The following is a 21,413-nucleotide window of genomic DNA, read 5'->3' as shown; positions in this document are numbered from 1 at the left end:
GCCTAACTCTCTGGGCACAAATAGTCATTTTTTTTTTCATCGAAACTTTTGAAATCATACTATGCTTTTCCCTATCTCACTAATCACCAATAGGAGACATTATATAAATTTTCCTGATGACACAAGCCTACCATCACTGTAATTATCAATCACAGTTCCACATCCTAACACAGTCATGCTCACAAGTACTAAGGAGATGGTGTCCCTACGGGAATGACATGGGGTTGTTAGTCTATCCTTGATAACATTTTCTGAGTTCTCATTTGCTGTCTGTCAGCTCCAAGCAGCTCCCCTCCTCAACTGCATCCTGCTTACTTTTGGCCTGTGATCGGCCGTAACCTGAAAACCGGATTTCTAAGGGAGAGAGACACAAACAGAGCTGTAAGCTAAGTTGAAGAAGAAAAACAAAACTAAAAATCACTTTAATTATTAACTGAGCCTATCAAACAAGAGTGTGACCAGAGAGAAGAATTATAGAGGAGGGGGGGATGCTGGCAGCAGAGGAGATAACTTCCTCCATCACTAGGAGAATTGGTAAGGACCCCTCTCACCTCCTTCACTTGCCTGTGGGAAGTGGTCCTCACACATCCTGAGTTCCGGCTTCCACAATTCTCTTTTCCTCTGTCAGCACTTTCTATCTAAGTTCACGTGTCTGAGGCTGCCCACGTGATGTCTTAAAACCCACGGCTGATGTCTTAAAAAGAATATGTGCTACAGGTTCATTTCATAGGCACAAAAGAAATAACCTGCCATACTTCCTGAAAGTGGATTCACAGGACTAGCTAGTGTAATAATGCAAATATTTATCCAAAGTAGCATATGCTTCAGGTTAAAATAACCCAGGAATCCAGGCTGCACACATTAGCAAGTTCTAATTTCAACAATCATTCTTCTGCACTTCTTTTCAAATATCCCAAGTTCCCTTCCAATGCAGTTGCCTTTTATTTTAAAAATGGGGACGAGGGTTCCACTAACCAAGAAAACAGAGTAGGAACAGCACATTCTGCACATAAGGCCTGCTAGGCCTGGGTTCAGCACATCCCAGCCGTGAAACCTTGATCTCCCTGAAGTGCTTTGGCTTGTTTACCCACAACCTACCCTACTTAGTAAAATCACTGTAACACCACTGAAGGACTTTAAACAGGGAACGATCTGATCTGATCTGCCTTTCATAAATCCCAGGGGGCAGAGAAATAATACTGCAGAGGCAGACCAACTAAAAAGCTATGGAATAAAAGAGACCATGGCAACAGTCCAGGAGATGACAAGGCCTGACCTAAGGTGATGGAGATGGAGAGGAACAAGATGATACAAAAGACTGGAAGGTAGAACCAACAGGAGGAGTAACATTTAAGGTAAGCATGGAACTTGGTTGGGGGGGGGGGGTGAACAAGTTGTTCAGAACCTACTGGAATGTTGGTAAAGTTATTTTCTACGACGTCATTACATTCACTGAAAAACAAAATAGACCTTAGGGGATGGGCGTAATTAAAAAAACAAAAGTATAGAACACTGTCATACACATGTGATTTGTAATCTTAGCAGAAAGCATGAGACTCAACTGCCTTAAGAATTAACTCTACCGTCTTCAGAAGAGCGGTCCTGATCACACGATGTAAGTTGTATTAGAGGAAGGGTTCATTCCCAAATTGTTCTTAGTGACGCACACTGGGCTGCTAGGTTCACACCATATCCAAGTACAAATACGGTCATTTTTTTTTTTTTTTGAAAAGCAAGGCACTTTTACAACAGCCAGAGGTAGAAATGACCCAAATATTCATCAACAGATAAATGGATGAACAAAATAGACAATGAAATAGTATTCAGCTTTAAAAAGGAATGAAATTCTGCCGCAGACTTCCACATGGATGAACCTTGAGGACATTATGCTGAGTGACATACAGGTGGTCACAGTGACACATACTGTATGATCCCACTCATGTGAGGTACCTAGAGTAGTCAAATTCTTAGAGGCAGAAAGTAGAATGGTGTTTGCCGGGGGCTGGGAGTAAGAGAAAGTAGAGAGCGTTAATGTTTAATTGGTACAGAGTTTCAGTTTGCAAGACGAAAAGAGTCCTGTGGGTGGATGGTGGTGAGGGTAGCATAAAAATGTGAATATACTTGTCACTAAAACCGTACACTTAAAAATGGTTAAGACGGTAAATTTTATATTACATGTATTTTACCACAGTTAAAAAATAAAGAATAAAAGCAGGGCACTTACCTCTCCATCAGCTGCCAGAGCCATTGAATGATGTGAGCCACAAGCTACTTCAACCACTTGCTTGATCAAGAGGTTGGTGCAGACTTGGATGGGAGCAATGCCTTGGTTGGTGGTCCCATTCCCAAGCTGGCTATATCCATTGTGGCCCCAGGCATAAACAACTCCATCTATACAGGATGGCCGCACACAAAGAATCAGCTCAAAGAAGAAACAGTGACCCCTGTACTGTGCTCAACTCCTCTTCCAACCTTAATTTCTTTTTGTGACATTGCGATTTATAAGAAATACATACTTGGGCATCCAGATTACAAAAATACATTTATCTTGTATATTTAGTCTTCACCCACAGTTCCTGTCTCACAGCTCCCCAAACTGGTGGAATATCCTGAGTGTGGAGAATGATAAGGGTATCTTTTGGTATGTGAATGAGGTGACTTTTGGAAGCACCTAAGGATGATGGATGGGTCTGTTGCCAGAAGAACCAACCACAAGATTAGAGGGTTGGAGGGGAGAGGGGCTGGCGTCTGAATTAACTGCCACTGCCAGTGACTCAGACAATCATGACTACGTAATGAAGCCTCCATAAAAACCCAAGAGGACAGCTAATCTTGGCCCCCTGTTCAGGGAGCTGTCACGTCGGGGAACCAGAACGCTTACACGCGCCACTGTGCCAGGCACCAGGCTCTACGAGGACGGAAGCTCCTTTATTCGGGCTGTTAACTCATATCCTTTAATATCCTTTTATAATAATCAGTAATCTAGTGAGTAAATGGATTTTCTGGAGTGCTGGGAGCCATTCTAGCAGATTCATCAAGCCCAAGGAAGGAATTCCCTGTCGGTCCGGTGGTTAGGACTCTGTGCTTCCACTGCTGAGGGCCCGGGTTCGATCCCTGGTCGGGGAACTAAGATCCCACGTGCCACATGGCGGGGCCCAAAACAAAGAAAAACCAAAGGAGAGGGTTACAGGAACCTCTGATTTGGAGCAGGTAAATCAGAAGCACAAGGAACGACCTGGGCTTGTGGCCAACATCTGAAGTGGAGGGTGGTCTTGTGGGACTGAGCCCTTTACCCATGGAATCTGATTCTATCTCGGGATAGGTAGTATCAGAATTGTGTTGGGGCTTCCCTGGTGGCGCGGTGGTCGCGAGTCCGCCTGCAGATGCAGGGGACGCGGGTTTGTGCCCCGGTCCGGGAGGATCCCACATGCCGCGGAGCGGCTGGGCCCGTGAGCCATGGCCGCTGAGCCTGCGCGCCCGGAGCCTGTGCTCCGCAACGGGAGAGGCCACAACAGTGAGAGGCCCGCGTACCGCAAAAAAAAAAAAAAAAAAAGAATTGTGCTGATTCCTGGACACCATGCTGGCACTTGAGAATTACTTCTATACACACACACACACACACACACACACACACACACACACACACACACACACACACGAACTGGGTCCAGGAACTCTCTATTCAGTTGATGTCAGAAACAGGATTTGCAAGAACAGCCCTGGCTCACAGACACAAGGTTTTTGAAGACAAAGGATAAAAGGGCAAGGAATGAGGAACCTTTGATTCCTAGATGGCTACCTAGTCACCATGGTATGAAACTGCAGCTGTGGTGCAATCAGTTACTAAAAGTAAAAGTTACCAATGCCATTTAGAAATGGGAGTAGATGCAACTCCCAAGGAGTTGGCTCAATGGATATATAAGGAAATGCAAAATAAGAAGAAGCACGCTAAATAAACAATTTCTGGGACTTCCCTGGTGGTCCAGTAGCTAAGACTCCACGTTCCCAATGCAGGGGGCCTGGGTTTGGTCCCTGGTCAGGGAACTAGATCCCATGTGCCGCAACAAAGATCCCACATGCAGCAACGGAGCTCCTGCGTGCCACAACTAAGACCCAGAACAGCCAAATCAATAAATACACAATTCCCCGCTTATTTCATATGTAAGAGCCAAAATAAAAATAAAAGAAAGTGCTTGGCCCTGATGCTGACTCACGCTCAGATTTGGGTCAATCTGAGCTCCAGCCATTAGCCTCAAAGCTGCCTAGAAAGGGAAAAATTATGCAACAGAAAGTACTTCTAGTACCTCTGGGTTGCCAAGAAAATAGTTACCACAGGAGAAGGGCGGAAACAAGAAACAACTAAAAGCGAGGGATACAGTGTGAAGGAACAGGCTCACTTTGCGGACCTGCACCGTCAGCTTCCTGAGGAACCTTTACTGAAACGGGCTGTGGGTGTGACTCATTTAAGGGCTGTGTCTTTGACTTTGAAGGCTGCAGAGTGGAAGAGCATGTCTGGGTTGATGCAGGACCCACTGCTCTCTACTGAACAGTCACAGGTGGCTGTACATGATCCAGACACTCAGGAGGTTATACCCAAGGAGACAGCCAGGTTGGTGGACTGGATAAAAGCCACTGTAAAGTCTGTTTATCCTGATAAGAGGGATTTCCCAACTCCCCCCTATTAATGCCAGATGGAACACCCCAGATGCAGCAGCTGAGATGCTTGGTATGCAAGCCATGTGGGACTGGCTTTATGATGACTGGGATATTCACCCACTGAATACACCCATTGCCCAGATTATGGTGAATGCTGTGATTAAGGGGGGGGGGTCCCTGTTACATGGGCACCTCATGTAACTTTACTGCTACAAAATCAGACAGTTTGAGACACCTTATCTAATTTGCTATCTCAACTTCCCCATAGGGGCCTTACTAAGAACATTAATTATGAAAATAGGGAAAGACAAAGGGGAGAATCAAGGGATTCACCCCAGCAGAGTGAAAGTCTTCAAACGGTTGTTGCAAAGTGGGATGAATCAATCGGACGCTGATGCAGTTGAAACCAAGGTGTGGCTGCAGCACGACCAGAGACTGGTGAACCAATGGGACCCCGTGTTGGTCTCTAAAATTAAAGGGCCCCAAACAAGTCCGCTCTATTTATCCCAGCTTGGAAGGCATTAAAAAGCCAGAAGGTAAAGATTAAGGTAAGAAAATTGACCAGGAATGCCCTGGGGCAATGGTAAGGAAGATTAATCAAGATGAAGATTGACCTAAAGGCCAGGATCTTCTGGCCCGACCCCCAGCAAGGCACCCAAGGGCATAAGCACATGTGTGGGTGAAACAGCCAGGGGGAGGAGAGGAAACTTTCCTGATACAGGACCCCAACGCACTGTGCTTCCAAAACTTGTTGGTGAAGTCGTAACGGCTAAGGTTAGAATGGGGGATACAGATGGGTAACAGGTGATGGGACTCAAGTGAAAGTCCGAATGAAAACTGGGGTTTTGGAACAGATTCTGACGTGGACGCATCCTCCTTACCTGAATGTAGTCTTGGGATGGATATTACGTAGGACTGGGGACTGCCTACCCAACCTAACATTGCAAAACAGAAGGCATGTAAATCTGCCCTCAGGCCGGTTTTACTGGGCGCTAGATGGGAGCCACTAGAACTGCCTGAGCCCGCACAGGTGCTTAACTTAAATACAGAACACCTCGTGGACAGAAAGAGCTCTCCATTTTAATTAAAGCTGGAACACTGGTACCAATGCACTCACCGTCCGGTAGCCCTGTGAGGCCTGGGGAAAAAGCAGGTGCTGGGGTTAACAGTAGGCTATGGAGGCATAAATAAAGCTGTCCCGCCTACAGCCTCAGCAGTTCCAGACGTGGCTTCAGCCTCAAAGAAGATGCAGCAGGCCAGCAGAAGCTGGAACCCAGGGGCTGACCTTGCACATGCTTCCTTCTCAATCTCAGAACAAAGCCAGCAGCAGTTTGCCTTCATGTGGGAAGGATCCCAGTTTACTTTTACTGTGTCGTCACGGGGTTATCTGAACTCACAGGCTTACCGTCACAATTTGGGCAGAAGGGATCTGGACTTGACACAGGTCGCAAGTGCAATCATACACTATATTGATGATATTAGGATAATGTCGGAAACTGCAGAGCAGGCAAGGAGTGATGTGAATGCCACGGTGACACACATGACCCACCGGGGCTGGTTAATAAATCCCACAAAGGTCCCAGGGCCGACCCAAACAGTAAACTTCTTACGAATAACCTGCCGAAGCCACGAAGAACATTCCACGAGAGGCTAAACTAAACTGCTGTCGCTACCCACCCCTAGGACCAAAGAAGCAGCAGCAAGCCAGCATTTGGGTGGTCTATCTGGCATTTGGAGAATACATACTCCACATCTGGAAACAATGCTAGCTCCCATCTCTAAGATTACCCGAAAGACAGCTGTATCTGAGTGGGGACCTGGGCAAGAGCAGCCCGTGTCTGAATTAGCAGAGGGCGGCAGCTCTCCCAATGCTTATGGGGCTTTACGGCCCCATCAGATATGATTCTGAGGGTATCTGCCACCTGCACTCTGCAACAGGAGCTTATGGCAAACCCGGGAGCACCTCCCAGCAGTGACCACTGGGATTTTAGACCAGAAAATTCCCAGATGCCGCTGTCTGGAACACACCATTTGAGAGAAAATTAGTAGCCTGGGCATTAATTGAGACTGTCTCGATGAGCGAAGGACATAAAATAATCATGAGACCTGAGATGCCCATAACATCTTGGGTGGTGTCGGAGAAGCCCTCTAATAAGAAAGGCAGTGCCCCGAAGAGTTTCATAATAAAACAGAAATGGTTTACAGGGGAGCGTGCTGCTGGGGGAATGCAGGCAGGTGTGAGCAGGGAGCCTCTTTTCATCTAGGGCCGACTTTGGAGCTGCCGGAACCCACTGCCTTGTGGACGTGCCCTGTGAAGCTCTAACTAAACAACAAAGAGCCGCCTGCTTTACAGACACAGTTCCAAGGTGAATGGACGAGATCCCATTTGGAGAGTGCCCACATGAAGACCAGTGGATGGCAAGACTGAATGAAGGAGTCAAGAATAAATCAGTGCAGGGCTTCCCTGGTGGCGCAGGGGTTGAGAATCCGCCTGCCGATGCAGGGGACGCGGGTTCGTGCCCCGGTCTGGGAAGATCCCACGTGCCGCGGAGCGGCTGGGCCCGTGAGCCATGGCCGCTGAGCCTGTGCGTCCGGAGCCTGCGCTCCGCGACGGGAGAGGCCACAACAGTGAGAGGCCCGTGTACCACAAAAAAAAAAAAAAAAAAAAAAGAATAAATCAGTGCAGTGGGCTGAACTGCAGGCTGTTTTCCGAGCAGTGATGGAAGAATTAAGCAATGGTAAAAACTCCTATGTTTGGGTCTTTACCAACTCGTGGGCTATAGCCAATAGCCTGGCTGTATGGTCAGGTAGATGAGCAATGGAAACTAGACTATTAAAGGGAGGCCCACATGGGGTATGGCCCTATGGAATCACTCTGGGAATTTAGGAGGCACGTTAAAGTAGGACATGTTGACGCCCATCACAAGAGTGACTGGAGCCACCAAGTGGACCATTTGGTGCACTCCCTTGAGGTGGCCACCTGGGTCCATGGAATGAAGGGGCACTGTGGGGCTGCAGCAATGCAGAGGTGGGTTGAATCTAGACATATTTCTCTTGCACCGTGAGAGGCACAAAATGCCAACAAGAGAGCCAGGGACTGCAGGTGGCTATGGGGAAAACGAAGGCCCTGCACAGAGCCAGCAAAGGGATTACACTGGAGCAATGCCAGTAGCCTCAGGGGCTATACATGGGGTCCTAACAGGAAGAGATCCTTTACTCTGGACTGAGCTTTGCATTCCAGGTAGTAGAGGCAAATGCTCAAAATAGTGTTAAAGGACTGGAACAGAAAATACTGTACCTTTTTTTAAAATTTTTGCTCAGACAAATCACTGATCAATGGCATGAGTAAAATAAAGTCATTTTAAGACAGTGTCTCAAAGACTTCTCTCACACCTGCTTCCTTGGGAAGCTACTAGGGATGTGTTTCACCCAAATGAGGGTATAATCCAAGGAGGAAGACACAGGACACAAAAAATAGGGGATCCAGAAAGGACAAAGGATCTAGAAAGAACAAAGAAAGGACATCTGAGGATGACAGTGAAATGAAGTTTTAGGCCGACGGCTGTACAACAGCCTAGAGTGACCAGTCCAGGCTGGAGTAGGGGGACAGAGCACTCGGAGATGTACAGATATGCTCAGAGGTGCCCAGAAGCAACACCGTGCTATAGGGACTTCCCTGGTGGCGCAGTGGTTAAAAATCCACCTGCTAACTTAAGGGACACGGGTTCGAGCCCTGGTCTGGGAAGATCCCACATGCCGTGGAGCAACTAAGCCCGTGCACCACAACTACTAAGCCTGTGCTCTAGAGCCCGCGCGCCACAACTACTGAGCCCACATGCCACAACAACTGAAGCCCACACTCCTAGAGCCTGTGCTCCGCAACAAGAGAAGCCACCACGATGAGAAGCCCAGGCACTGCAACAAAGAGTAGCCCCCGCTCGCTGCAACTAGAGAAACCCCACACGCAGCAACGAAGACCCAACACAGCCAAAAAATAAATAAATAAAATTTAAAAAAAAATACTGGTGCTCGCTTCGGCAGCACATATACTAAAATTGGAACGATACAGAGAAGATTAGTACGTCCCCTGCGCAAGGATGACACGCAAATTTGTGAAGCGTTCCATATTTTTGTAGTGAGGTGGATGGACCTAGAGTCTGTCATACAGAGTGAAGTAAGTCAGAAAGAGAAAAACAAATACCGTATGCTAACACATATATGTGGAATTAAAAAAAATTGTTATGAAGAACCTAGGGGCAGGATGGGAATAAACACGCAGACCTACTAGAGAATGGACTTGAGGACACGGAGCGGGGGAAGGGTAAGCTGGGACAAAGTGAGAGAGTGGCATGGACATATATACACTACCAAACGTAAAACAGATAGCTAGTGGGAAGCAGCCACATAGCACAGGGAGAGATCAGCTCGGTGCTTTGTGTCCACCTAGAGAGGTGGGATAGGGAGGGTGGGAGGGAGACACAAGAGGGAGGAGATATGGGGATGTATGTATATGTATAGCTGATTCACTTTGTTATACAGCAGAAACTAACACAACATTGTAAAGCAATTATACTCCAATAAAGACGTTAAAAAAAAATACTGCGCTATAAAAGAGTTCCAGCATACATTTATGACAAACAAGTAAGCCCAAGAAAACAAACAGTTGTATAAGAAAGGAGATGGCTCAGCTATAAATAATACTTATCGAGTCCTAGTAACGTGAACACTGAATACTGATTTAACCAAAATGGTGACATCCCTATAGTGACGCAATAAGGTGAGGGAAGGTTGGAGAAAGAGAGCTAAATTCTATCTGCTGTTACAAAAAGTCAAAGGATAATATCTAAAATTTAAAAATTCAGAAATAGCAGTATAAGCATGTTAATTTAAAAATATGAGACTAAATACCAGAGAAAAACACCCGAAGGAGTTAAAAATTCCACCTGAAGAGCAGTTTCTAAGAGTAAGGAGGAGTGAGACAGAGTCCTGTTTTCTACTAAAATCCATATACTATTTGATGGTTTAAAGTGTTAAATTGTTTTTAAACTACGTGACTATTTGTAATACTTATAAAATACACACAAATATATGTATCATACATACATTAAACATCCTATACATCATGTATCATATGTATGTTGTATTAAATGTATTATAACAATCAAAACTGAATTAAAATCAAAAAGAAGACTATTCCCACAAGAAAACCAGTTATTTATATTTGTTTTATGTTTATTTATATCTTAATTGTAACATTCAAGATAGTTAAAACTGTAGGATCTGGACTCTGAAAATAATTCCAGAAGAAAAGTTAGAGTTTCCCAAGGTCACCACTTTGAAGAAAACCAAGAATCCGAATGCCTTATGTTTCAGTATGTTTGCTCCAAAAAAACCACTTCAGTATTTTATGGTCAGAAATCAATGCCTCATTAAAATTAACATGTCTTAGGAAAACATTAAATCATCAGGTCACAATGGATGACAAGCTGAACCAGTCAGCAAAGAAGCAATTGCTCGAAAGAGCCTGTGTGATGCCAGAAGGCATGATTACACAATGCAGAGGCAGGATAATCACCTCATTATACTCCACACCAGTTACACTCTTACCAGACAATCACGCTCACATCTGGATCTCACAGCCTGAGAAAGATGTGGAGAACTTGGGAGCGGATTCACATGGAAGTGAAAGGCTGTTAAACAGCTCAATACCAAGACCCACGGTAACATCCGAGGAAGCTGTGATTCCCCAGGCTAGAGGCAGAAAGGCACAGAAGCAAACGCTCCCACGTGCGCCCTACAGTTTACCCAACAAAAAGCTAGAGAGCAAGAACTAATGTGCCTAAAACATAAAGGGAAGAAGCTAGGTTATATATGACAGATTTTCAGAGAGCTCTGGGTGCCCCCAGTACAGATATATCACCAAGGAAGAATGCAGAGGCCCCTCTGGTGATCTTGGGGAGGCACAGAGGAAAAGAAGAATCTACCCCACATTCTTTCCATATGGCACCCACATGAATGCCAAGGAAAGAACTGAGATTTCTTGAATTCAAGACTCACACAAGGAAAACCAGTACTACCTGTGTTTTTAAAAATGTACCAAGTGGGCTCCCCTGGTGGCACAGTGGTTAAGGATCCGCCTGCCGATGCAGGGGACACGGGTTCGAGCCCTGGTCCGGGAAGATCCCACATGCCGCAGAGCAACTAAGCCCGTGCGCCCCAACTACTAAAGCCCGCGTGCCTAGGGCCCGTGCTCCCCAACAAGAGAAGCCACTGCAATGAGAAGCCCGTGCACGGCAACGAAGAGTAGCCCCCGCTCGCCGCAACTAGAGAAAGCCCACGCACAGCAACAAAGATCCAACGCAGCCAAAAAAAAAAAGTACCAACTAAAACCTGGACGTTGCCTTGCTACAACAATTCACTGAAAAATTAGACTGAAGGACCACTTCATCTGCTCTAGTTCATCTTCCACAACTTTACCTAAGTTGTCGAAAACGTCAGAAGTTTGCTTAAACTGCAAGTCATCCTATGGCTGTTCCAGAGGTAGCCTGAAGTGTTTAACTTTTAACTGTTTTGTGTACTTCCGCTCAGAAATTAAGAAACAAATCATTCAAAATCCAATATCTGATACAAACCCACCGCCCCTTAGCTTAGAATTAACTGCTCGATTTCCCACAAACAGAAGCTGGACTTATTCCCACTTTACCTTCGGTGCTGAGAAGAACATGTGGTCCACTCCCATAACTAAGGCTCTTAATCTTCTTTCCACATAAGGCTTCCAACTTTTTGGGCACAAGTGTACTCTGGTTATCTCCGGTTCCTAGACAGTTACTGTAGTTCAGTCCAAACACAAAGACCTGGGAAACAAATAGTTCTGTCTGAGTCACTTGGCCTACAGTTACACAAAGGGTCCCTTCTCCACTCTGAATATAAGACACACTAAAACCCAGTTTGACAGCTCAGTAGCTAGGAAGAGACTGACATGGTTGTTAAGAAACATTCAGGGCTTCCCTGGTGGCGCAGTGGTTAAGAATCCGCCTGCCAATGCAGGGGACACGGGTTCGAGCCCTTGTCCAGGAAGATCCCACATGCTGCGGAGCAACTAAGCCCGTGAGCCACAACTACTGAGCCTGCGCTCTAGAACCCACGATCCACAACTACTGAAGCCCATGTGCCACAACTACTGAAGCCTGCGCACCTAGAGCCCGTGCTCGGCAACAAGAGAAGCCACCGCAATGAGAAGCCCTCGCGCTGCAACGAAGAGTAGCCCCTGCTCGCTGCAACTAGACAAAGCCCGCGCACAGCAACGGAAGACTCAATGCAGCCAATAAATAAATAAATAAAATCTATTAAAAAAAAGAAACATTTAACATCTGCTGACTAAAGTTTTAGAATATTTGGCTATACTATGAAACTCAAAGAGTAGTAGGGATGAGGGGTATTAAATCAAGAAACTGAAAGAAAAGACAAATTCTATCAAAGATAACCATCTTTTTGGATTTTAGGCTCTCTTTATGCCCCACTTTTTCTCAGTCTTCACATTGCACACTTTAAAGCTCAACCCCAAAGTAAGCCCTAAAATTAAGCCCTGGGTTTTGAGAGACGCTTACCTCGTCATTGTCAGTAACATACAGTGCTTCGTTGGCTGAGGTGCCGAAGACACAAGCTTTCCGAATAGATGCTATTTCTTGAGGTGAGAGCAGGGTGAAGACTGGCCACTTCCCTACATCCACCATGACTCTGGTTTCCAGTAATTCCTAAAAATAAGCCGACATCTCTGCTGTAACAAACAAAAAAAATTCCAAAATAAAAAATTAAATAACCACTAAACTAAAACCAAAAAAAAAGACAATGTTAATAAAAGGAAACAAAAGCTAATTTCAGAATAAACCACCTACTTTTGGTTAAATGGATCGCTCACTTGCCCCAGCAACGTGTCCAATCCTTCCTCTACCTTCCAACCTGTGCCTTTTCCTGTAACGGGAGGAACAACCTGCTAGAACCAACTGTCCGTCTTGCCCACTTACAAGTCAGTGCTCATCTGTCACATACATGTTTATGTGCAACCCGACAGCAGACAATGGAGAGAAGACATGTCAACTAGATGAAACCAAGGTCTTGTCAGGTATTTTCCCCTCCAGGGTGCTGAGATAAAGGTTACAATATCATTTGTCTAAGGCAGTTAATTCTCAACTAGAAGTGTGTGTGTGTGTGTGTGTGTGTGTGTGTGTGTGTGTGTGTGTGTTATAAAAATCAGAATCATTATTTCTACCTCCCCACTCTCCCACTACACCCACAGGATGCCCTGAAAGACCCTCATCCCTTGCAGAAAATCACTGCCACACGGAGCCACTGTTTAATGATAGAAATGGGACATCCCTCGCATAGCCTGGAGTAGCAAAAACATTAAGAAGCAGTAGCCTACGATTTACTGGGTGAAAACATAAAAGAAAGTATTATGTTCTATTCCTGATTTATATGACCACATATATACATGGACATTTCATTTCACACGGAGAAAAGGTATATGAACAAGGGTAAGAGAATTCACCCTCATCTTGGTGTCAGAGCTGATGACTACAGACTTCATGCAAGTAGCAATTAGCTTAAAGAGCACCCGATAAAAAGTAGAGATTATATATAAATTTCCATAGAACTCTAAATTGGATCTGTTTAAGAAGTTTTACACAAAGAATCCTGGTCATAGCTCCAATTCTTCAAGAGTTAAAAAGTATTTCTAGAAAGTCCAGGGGGCTACACAAAGCACAAAACCTATCATGCCAAGTGAGTTTTCATTCTGGCTCTCACCTCTGGAAACTGAAATAGAACCAAGCAGTTGATAAATACAACAGGGTTTCCTAATGAGCGACATAACTCATGAAGTTCCTTTCCGCCCACCCTCTTTTCAGACCTCTAAAAATAGCCTAGCGAGCCAAGGTCTTTCTGGCCCCAGAACCTCCAACAGCACCTACAGAAGAGATCCCTGGGGCTTGGGCTTACTTAGCCAGGGCCTCGGTTTCCACCACCGAGGGAGGTTTTATCCATCAGCACCAGCTTGGATGACAAGGATCAGAGGCTTGAAATACCCCAAGGATCACAGCGCATATTCAATAAGCATTAAACACCATCAGGACAGGCTGGTCCCTATCGCTGCATAGCCAGACTCCTGGACTAACATCTGAATGTTCTGAAAAGTGTGCATGAATGTGTATGTATGTGCGTGCGTGTGTATTGGTGGGAAGAGATAAAGGACTTCGGGGAGGGTAAAAACTAATACATAAACATGTTAAAAATTTTTTGTTTCAAATGGTACAAAAGGATAGAGGAAAGTAAGTCTCTCTACCATCCCTCCCCAACCCGCTCCTCAAAGGAAACCACTGAAACAGTTGATTCTAATTCCTTCCACAGTGTAGACTGACACAGCATTATATGTGTGAGTGTGTGGAAGCTTCCCCCCCGCCACTTAACAGTACATCTTTGAAATCATTCCCATTAGCACATATAAGAATTACTTCATTTCTTTTCAATGGTTCTACAGAGCATGCCGTTACATCGATTTAAACAGCTTACCTGTTTCTACTGGGAGACGTTTAAGTCACTTCCAGTCTGTTGCTAACATGAACAATACTGAAACTACTGTTTACATACATTATATACATGTCTTTTTAATATATGTTTCTAAGATAAATCCCTAAAAATGGAATTGCAGGGTCCAAGTCTAATAGCTGTTTTACCTTTAATAGCTATTTCAAATTGTCCTCTACTAAAGTAGTACCAATACATAAAAGAACCATCCATGCTGGCAGCCCCTTTCTCCTGCATCCTTGCTCACAGTGTATTATCATGGTGGCTCAGTTTTGTTTAAACTTTAATTTCTCTTATGAGCGAGGTTGGGATAAGTCTTTAAAAATAATCACAGTCATATTAGCAACGATAACAGCTAATGCTTCTTGAGTATTATGTGCCAAGCACTGTTACAAGTACTTTACATTTATTAATTCATTTAATCCTCACTTTACAGACAAGGAAATGGAGGTAAAGAGACTTTAAGAGTTTGCTCAAACTAGTAAGTGGCGGATTCGGGACCTGAAGCCATGCCACCCGGAGCCAGCATGTGTACACTTCACCTCTCCGTCTCATGTGATTGAGAGTCTAGGTGCCATTCTTTTACATAAAGTCCCTATTTTTCCTACTGGACTGTCATTCTTTTCTTTGTTCTTGATTTATAAATGTTCTTTGTATGGTAAGAAGATTGTCTTAAATGCTTTTAGAAGTAATAGAAAAGATGCCACCCAGGGCTTCCCTGGTGGCACAGTGATTCAGAATCTGCCTGCCAATACAGGGGACATGGGTTCGAGCCCTGGTCTGAGAAGATCCCACATGCTGCAGAGAAACGAAGCCCGTGCACCACAACTACTGAGCCTGCAAGCCACAACTACGGAGCCCGCGGGACACAACTACTGAAGCCCGCGCGCCTAGAGCCCGTGCTCCCCAGCAAGAGAAGCCACTGCAATGAGAAGCCCAAGCACCATAACGGAGAGTAGCCCCCGCTCTCCGCAACTAATGAAAGCCCACGCACAGCAATGAAGACCCAATGCAGCCAAAAATAAATAAATAAAATAAAGTTATTTTTAAAAACCAAGAGGGGGAAAACATAAGAAATGAAACAATGTGTATATCTATAAGCAGGTAGATAAATTCCAAGAAAATCCAGATGCCTATTTTCCTAGAATATGAGCTGTATCAAAACCTGTGACAAAGGGGCCTCCCTGGTGGCGCAGTGGTTGAGATTCCATCTGCGGATGCAGGGGACACGAGTTCGTGCCCCGGTCTAGGAGGATCCCACATGCCGCGGAGCGGCTGGGCCCATGAGTCATGGCCGCTGAGCCTGCGCGTCCGGAGCCTGTGCTCCGCAACGGGAGAGGCCACAACAGTGAGAGGCTCGCGTACCGCAAAAAAAAAACAAAAACAAAAAAAAAAAACCTGTATCAAAATTTAATATTTTACGGTAATATACAATTACATTTTAGATGGGGAGGGAATAATTACATTGGCCAAAAATATGATTCACCACCTTTAACATTACAACATAAAAGGATATTACCATTCAAAGTTATACAACTTCCTAACAGCACTACAATTATTCTGAAGTCATTAATCACTTTACAGGCAACTCTGCCCTAAGGGTTTGGTAATCTGCTGAAAAACAATCAAGCTAACTTGCATAATGATGGCTTATTATATGAACTGAGTTTACCCACTGCTAAATTGCTTGAAGCATTATTTTACGAGATATTTCTCCAAACACTTGTAACTTGAGAGTCAATATAAAAGCCAGGTCATATATCTTCCATGTCCACACCCCTCATAAAATCAGAAAGCATCACCAGTAGCCCTGGCCTGGTAGAAAGGACGGAGATTGCTGAGGCCTGGGTTTTAGTCCCAGGTTTACTTTTAATCAAAAGTAACCTGATACTTTTAATCAGAAGTAACCGTGATAACCTTACTGAGCCTGAGTTTCCAAAACAGCTGTTCTATAAAAATCTACAATATTTTTTATGTTCTATAAAAATCTTCATAGCTTATGAAGAAGCTATGTGGATTTATGAATGCATGAGAACAACAAAGGCAGTAACACTGGCCAAGCAAGTAATTTACTGCTAGCAACTCAAGAAGTTAGTAGGATTCAGCAGTAATTAACCAAGTGCCTAAAGGAAGATAATCCAATGTTTTCCCTTCCCATGTTACTGGGCATCAAAAGGGAAGATGCTAACAAAAAGCTAAACTATGTGCTTATTCCCAAGTAAAAAACAAAAACAAACCAAAACACCCACAAAAACCAAACGTACTCTGTAAGACTGAAGTATGTTATAAAACAATATGTACTGGGACTTCCTGGGTGGCACAGTGGTTAAGAATCTGCCTGCCAATGCAGGGGACACGAGTTCGAGCCCTGATCCGGGAAGATCCCACGTGCCTGTGGAGCAACTAAACCCATGTGCCACAACTACTGAGCCTGCGCTCTAGAGCCCGCGAGCCACAGCTACTGAGCCCGCGTGCCTAGAGCACGTGCTCCACAGCAAAAGAAGCCACAGCAATGAGAAGCCCGCGCACCACAATGAAGAGTAGCCCCCATTTGCCACAACTAGAGAAAGCCTGCATGTAGCAACGAGGACCCAACGCAGCCAAAAATAAAATAAAATAAATTTATATAAAAAACCAATATGTACTACGCGAATACAATTTTTTTAAGTATAATATAAAGAAAAAGGATATACACACACCAAAATGTACTTTACTGGAGAGATTAGAGGTGATATTTTCTTCTTTGTTTAAATATATTCCAAATTTCTGTAACACACACTTTGTGATCAAAAATAAACAAGTACTTTATTTTATTTTATTTAACGTCTTATTGGAGTATAATTGCTTTACAATGGTGTGTTAGTTTCTGCTGTATAACAGAGCGTATCAGCTATACGTATACATATATCCCCATATCTCTTCCCTCTTGCGTCTCCCTCCCTCCCACCCCTCTAGGTGGTCACAAAGCACAGAGCTGATCTCCCTGTGCCATGCGGCTGCTTCCCACTAGCTATCTATTTTACATTTGGTAGTGTATATATGTCCATGCCACTCTCAGTTCGTCCCAGCTTACCCTTCCCCCTCCCCGTGTCCTCAAGTCCATTCTCTACGTCTGCCTCTTTATTCTTGTCCTAAGTATTTTAAATGAAACGAAAGCTTAGTTATTTTAATTATGTTTACCCCCTAAGCTGTTAAAAGTTTTAAGAGGTATTCTTGCTTTCAATTCACAACCTAGGGTGGCAGAATGTTTCGGGCAAATCTGTAAAATGAGTTTTTAATATAAACTTAAATGTAGAAGGTGTGAATGTAAAAGGGTACAGCCAACATGGAAACCATTATGGAAGCTCCTCAAAAAATTAAACATAGAATTACCATTTGATCTAGCAACTCCACTTCTAGTGTATATCCAAAGATTTTAAAGCAGGGACTCCAGACAGTTGTACACCAATGTTCAAAGTAACATTATTCACAACAGCCAGAAGATGGAAAACCCAAATATCTATCAACAGATAAATGGATAAACAAAATGTGGTATCTACCTACAACGGAATGTTATTCAGCCTTGAAACCTTCAAGACTTTATGCTAAGTGAAATATGCCAGACACAAAAGAATAAATACTGTATGAGTCCACTTACATGAGGTACCTAGAGTAGTTTAATTCGCGGAGACAGAGTAGAATGAGGTTGCCAGGGCCTGGGTGGTATGGGTTTGGGGAGTTATTATCTAATAGATACAGAATTTCAGTCAGGATGATGAGAAAGTTCTGGAGACTGGGAATGATGACACTGGCATAACTTAATGTCATTAAACTGTATCCTCAGAAACTGTTAAAATGATAAATTTAATGTTATGTATATTTTACCACAACTTTTAAAAATCAAATGATGATCCCATGGGTTTTTATCAAGCCGGTATTAATAAACTCAAAGATGTATTTTTAAAAATTAAATGTAGAAGTTTCAGACCTAAAAAATAATTCTGGGAAAGTATAATCATAATTCTGTCCTGGGAAGGCAAGCTCAGATTAGGGAAATTCTGGATGGAACATTTCTAAAAGATATAGCACCTTCTTAGAACTTTCCAGAACTTACAGCAATTCAAACTAGACCAAACTAATTGCCAGGATGAACAGGTCCTTCCAGGGCTTGATTGATAAATCATAAAAATGAGCTGTAATTATCATGTCAGTTATGTTAAATAGTCAACTTGTGAAGTTCAATGAGATAGTGACTTTTTTGCAACATTATTTTTATCCATTATATTATTTAGGAAATACTTTCTCATAAATAGCACTGATATGTTCAGACTGAATTATCACTCGTGCTTTAATAGGTTAATCAATGATTTTTTTGCTGTATGGAGATAAAGCAAGGACAGAAGAACAGAAAAGAGAAATGGAAGCAGAGATTGGAAAAGAGTTTAATGCTCTCAAAGGATAATATGCCAACCCACTTGGATCTCCATGTTTTCTTTGGCACGTGAAAATACATCCTGTGTTCCCACAGATTGACTCTATGTCCATTAGTACTACCGATCTATATCCCATTCCCTGGGATGGCTTTTCCTAGCAACTGGCACCGGCCCTCAGAGAGCTGGTGGCCCAGGGAAGAAAAGGTTATTTCATTTTACACTCTGAAAGCAAATTCAATCAAGAGGACAAACACAGACCTTCCAACTTCAGAAATCTACATCTAGAACTGGAAGACTGAAGGAGTAATGTAGCAGCCAATCTTCTGATCCCTGTAAGAGCACATTTGTTTCCCCTTCCCCTAAGAACCAAGTGTTAAGTGTTAAGAGAGGGTGAGGGGAAGGCTTTGTTTTACTGATCCAGCAAAAATATATTTGAATATGTCGAGAGAGTTTAAAAAAACAACAGGAAATAAAGAAAATAATACAGGAAAACTTTGTAACTTTGTTTTTGATGAAATAATGGTCTCAATACTAAACAATACCAGAAATTTAGGGTTGCCTCATAAGCCGCCAGCACATGGCTTCCAGAGACCTCAACCCCCAAATTCTAACCAGATGTATTTGGCGCAAAGGAGACTGATGTTACTGATGAGACTTTACACCTCCCAACCCATCTTCTGCTGACCTAAGAGCTTGCTAAGGAAAAGAGGTCAAAACACAGTGAGCAACCCAGAACTGGTTAGCCCCGAGATTCTGACTCCTTTTCTGGTGTCATCCTTCAGGCATGAAGTGAACTTGTGTCATTCTTTATCTTGGAAGCTGATATCCTCACAGGAAACAGGAAGGACTCTGAATGTTGGGACAATCCATTTAAAATGGCCTGTACGTTCCTCAGCATACAAACCATAGCCAGGTTTAGACTATTTGAAACAGCAATGTCAAATATGAACAATGATTTTTTTTTAATTTCAAAAAAACTTTAATTAAATTAAAGCACTTACACATAAACTGAAGATTCCTAATAGAGGTTTCTCTATTTTCATAAACCGGATGGGTGATGATTTTACTTATCAGTTTAGTTGCTAACCCACCTTACAATAGGAGTTTATTTATAGTTAATGAGCTACTGATAAAGTCTAAGATGCCTTGCCAAAAAAAACCTCTACTGTTATGATAATGTGAACAAAATGATACAGTATATATTAATTCTTCTGACAATGACCCCATATACAATAATGCTGGGGGAAGTCATAAAGCACTACAATCACAGCCCCCACCTCTGAGGAACTGCAGGACTAACAGAAAGCCAGTCCTACTAAGTGGAAACCTAGAATGCACGTGCAAGTGAAATAACTAAGCAAGCAATGAGATACATAAAACATGCAAACATATAGCCCACGTGATACATGCAAATGGAGAAAAATTATGGGCGCAACAATCACTATATAATAATTATGTCTCCCAGAAAACTGTTACATGAAATCCCAGAAGTCAAATTCTCAGTATTGTAAGCATATGACAAAATGTAAGCATTTCCTCAGCGAAGATCATCCAGGTTTCCTGCAGGAACAAGTGTTTTTTCATAGCCTTCTTCCTCTTTCACCAACAGAAGTTCCCATTTGAAGACAAAAGATTTAAGGGTGTGGCCATCTTTCCCTCTTTTTGAGTACATTATATTTCAATTCTAAGAAAACTTTCCAATAGAGGAAACAGGAATAGGGTTTGGAGTAAACTTCTGGGGCACAACTTTACAACTCATTATGTCATATATCCACGCTACAGCAAAAGCAATTCAAAAAAACCTCTCAAGTTACAGAAGAGCCACATGTTACCCATAGCATTTTCTTCCATACTTATTCTGCTGAGCTTTTTGAGACTGCGCAGATGCTACAATTCTGATTTGGACACCAAATGTATTTCCCAGGTCCAGACAAGCCTCTGAAAGAATCGGCCTAAAACTCTTTTAAATAAAAATACACTTTAAAACTATTTCACCTATTCTCTGGTATAACTACATCAAAGGAGCAAAGTTTCAGAGATTTGCTGAGACACTGATGCTGTTACAGGTAGAACAGCTGTCATCCACTTCTCTTTTCTGCAATATTACTGTACTGCAAGAATGAAAATGAAAGAATGTCCTGAATACTTGACATATTCCATAAAGACTAAGGGACTCTAAGAATGTAGCATTCTCCAGAGGAGTTTCTGCAGTCCTTCATAAAGATGCAGCTGTACAGGTGACAAGGTAACCCTCCTAGCTTCATTTAAAGACCACATGCCGCTGTCTTAGAATTTCCTAACACTCACCGTGATTCCCCTTTGCCTCATCAGTTTCCTTCAAATTCACCACTCATTTAAGAAGACAACTGTCACCTCCCAACCAACAGGTTACTTAACTCGAAGCACAATTTGCAATAATGGCCTCAGGAAGCAATTGGTAAGCCCCATCATCCAAGAAGCTGCTTTCATTTCATTGCACAGAAGCTTTAGGCAATTCTAGGAAGCTGGGAATCTGACCGCTCATTGTAAGTGACAAAATAATTTTACTGAAGCCAAGTGTTCCAGTTAGGGAAGCAAACAACCCAAGTGGCAACAGCATTAGCAACAAAAAAGAATAACATTCAGGGTTGTGACACTGACTATGATGCTCTTACAAAACACTTTTATTTTCCAAAGGAAACCAGGAAAAAACCCTCCATGATTACAAATAATTTTCTTCTATGGTTTTGTGGGGTTTTTTGCACCAAACATACAGACTTTGCA

The 21,413-nt window shown here is 43.2% G+C and overlaps 1 protein-coding gene and 1 non-coding gene across 18 annotated transcripts in view; one reads left to right on the top strand and one right to left on the bottom strand.

Annotated features, from left to right (window-relative positions):
- The window catches only part of RCBTB1 (RCC1 and BTB domain containing protein 1), a 63,531-nt gene that overhangs the window by 21,413 nt on the left and 20,705 nt on the right, over positions 1-21,413 (bottom strand). For 3 of the 17 annotated variants that reach the window (XM_059041681.2, XM_067016290.1, XM_067016291.1), the window contains 4 exons: positions 12,552-12,627; positions 12,264-12,433; positions 11,360-11,510; positions 2,225-2,391 (listed from right to left, as the gene is read on the bottom strand). In XM_059041681.2, the coding sequence (XP_058897664.1) occupies positions 2,225-2,391; positions 11,360-11,510; positions 12,264-12,389 (444 nt within the window). In that variant the 5' untranslated portion in view covers positions 12,390-12,433; positions 12,552-12,627. Of the gene's footprint in view, positions 1-551; positions 674-2,224; positions 2,392-11,359; positions 11,511-12,263; positions 12,434-12,551; positions 12,628-21,413 lie in introns of those variants that run through there. The other 14 variants (XM_067016298.1, XM_067016289.1, XM_067016299.1 and 11 more) reach the window with 11 other exon arrangements.
- Positions 8,682-8,788, top strand: LOC131743583 (U6 spliceosomal RNA). Its single transcript, XR_009331854.1, has one exon. It is a non-coding gene; the product is annotated as a U6 spliceosomal RNA (small nuclear RNA).

Source organism: Kogia breviceps, chromosome 16 (genome assembly GCF_026419965.1).
Source record: "Kogia breviceps isolate mKogBre1 chromosome 16, mKogBre1 haplotype 1, whole genome shotgun sequence".
NCBI classification, from domain to species: domain Eukaryota; kingdom Metazoa; phylum Chordata; class Mammalia; order Artiodactyla; family Physeteridae; genus Kogia; species Kogia breviceps.
The sequence above is the reverse complement of the archived record's forward strand: the minus strand, read 5'-3'. Positions and strand labels throughout refer to the sequence as shown.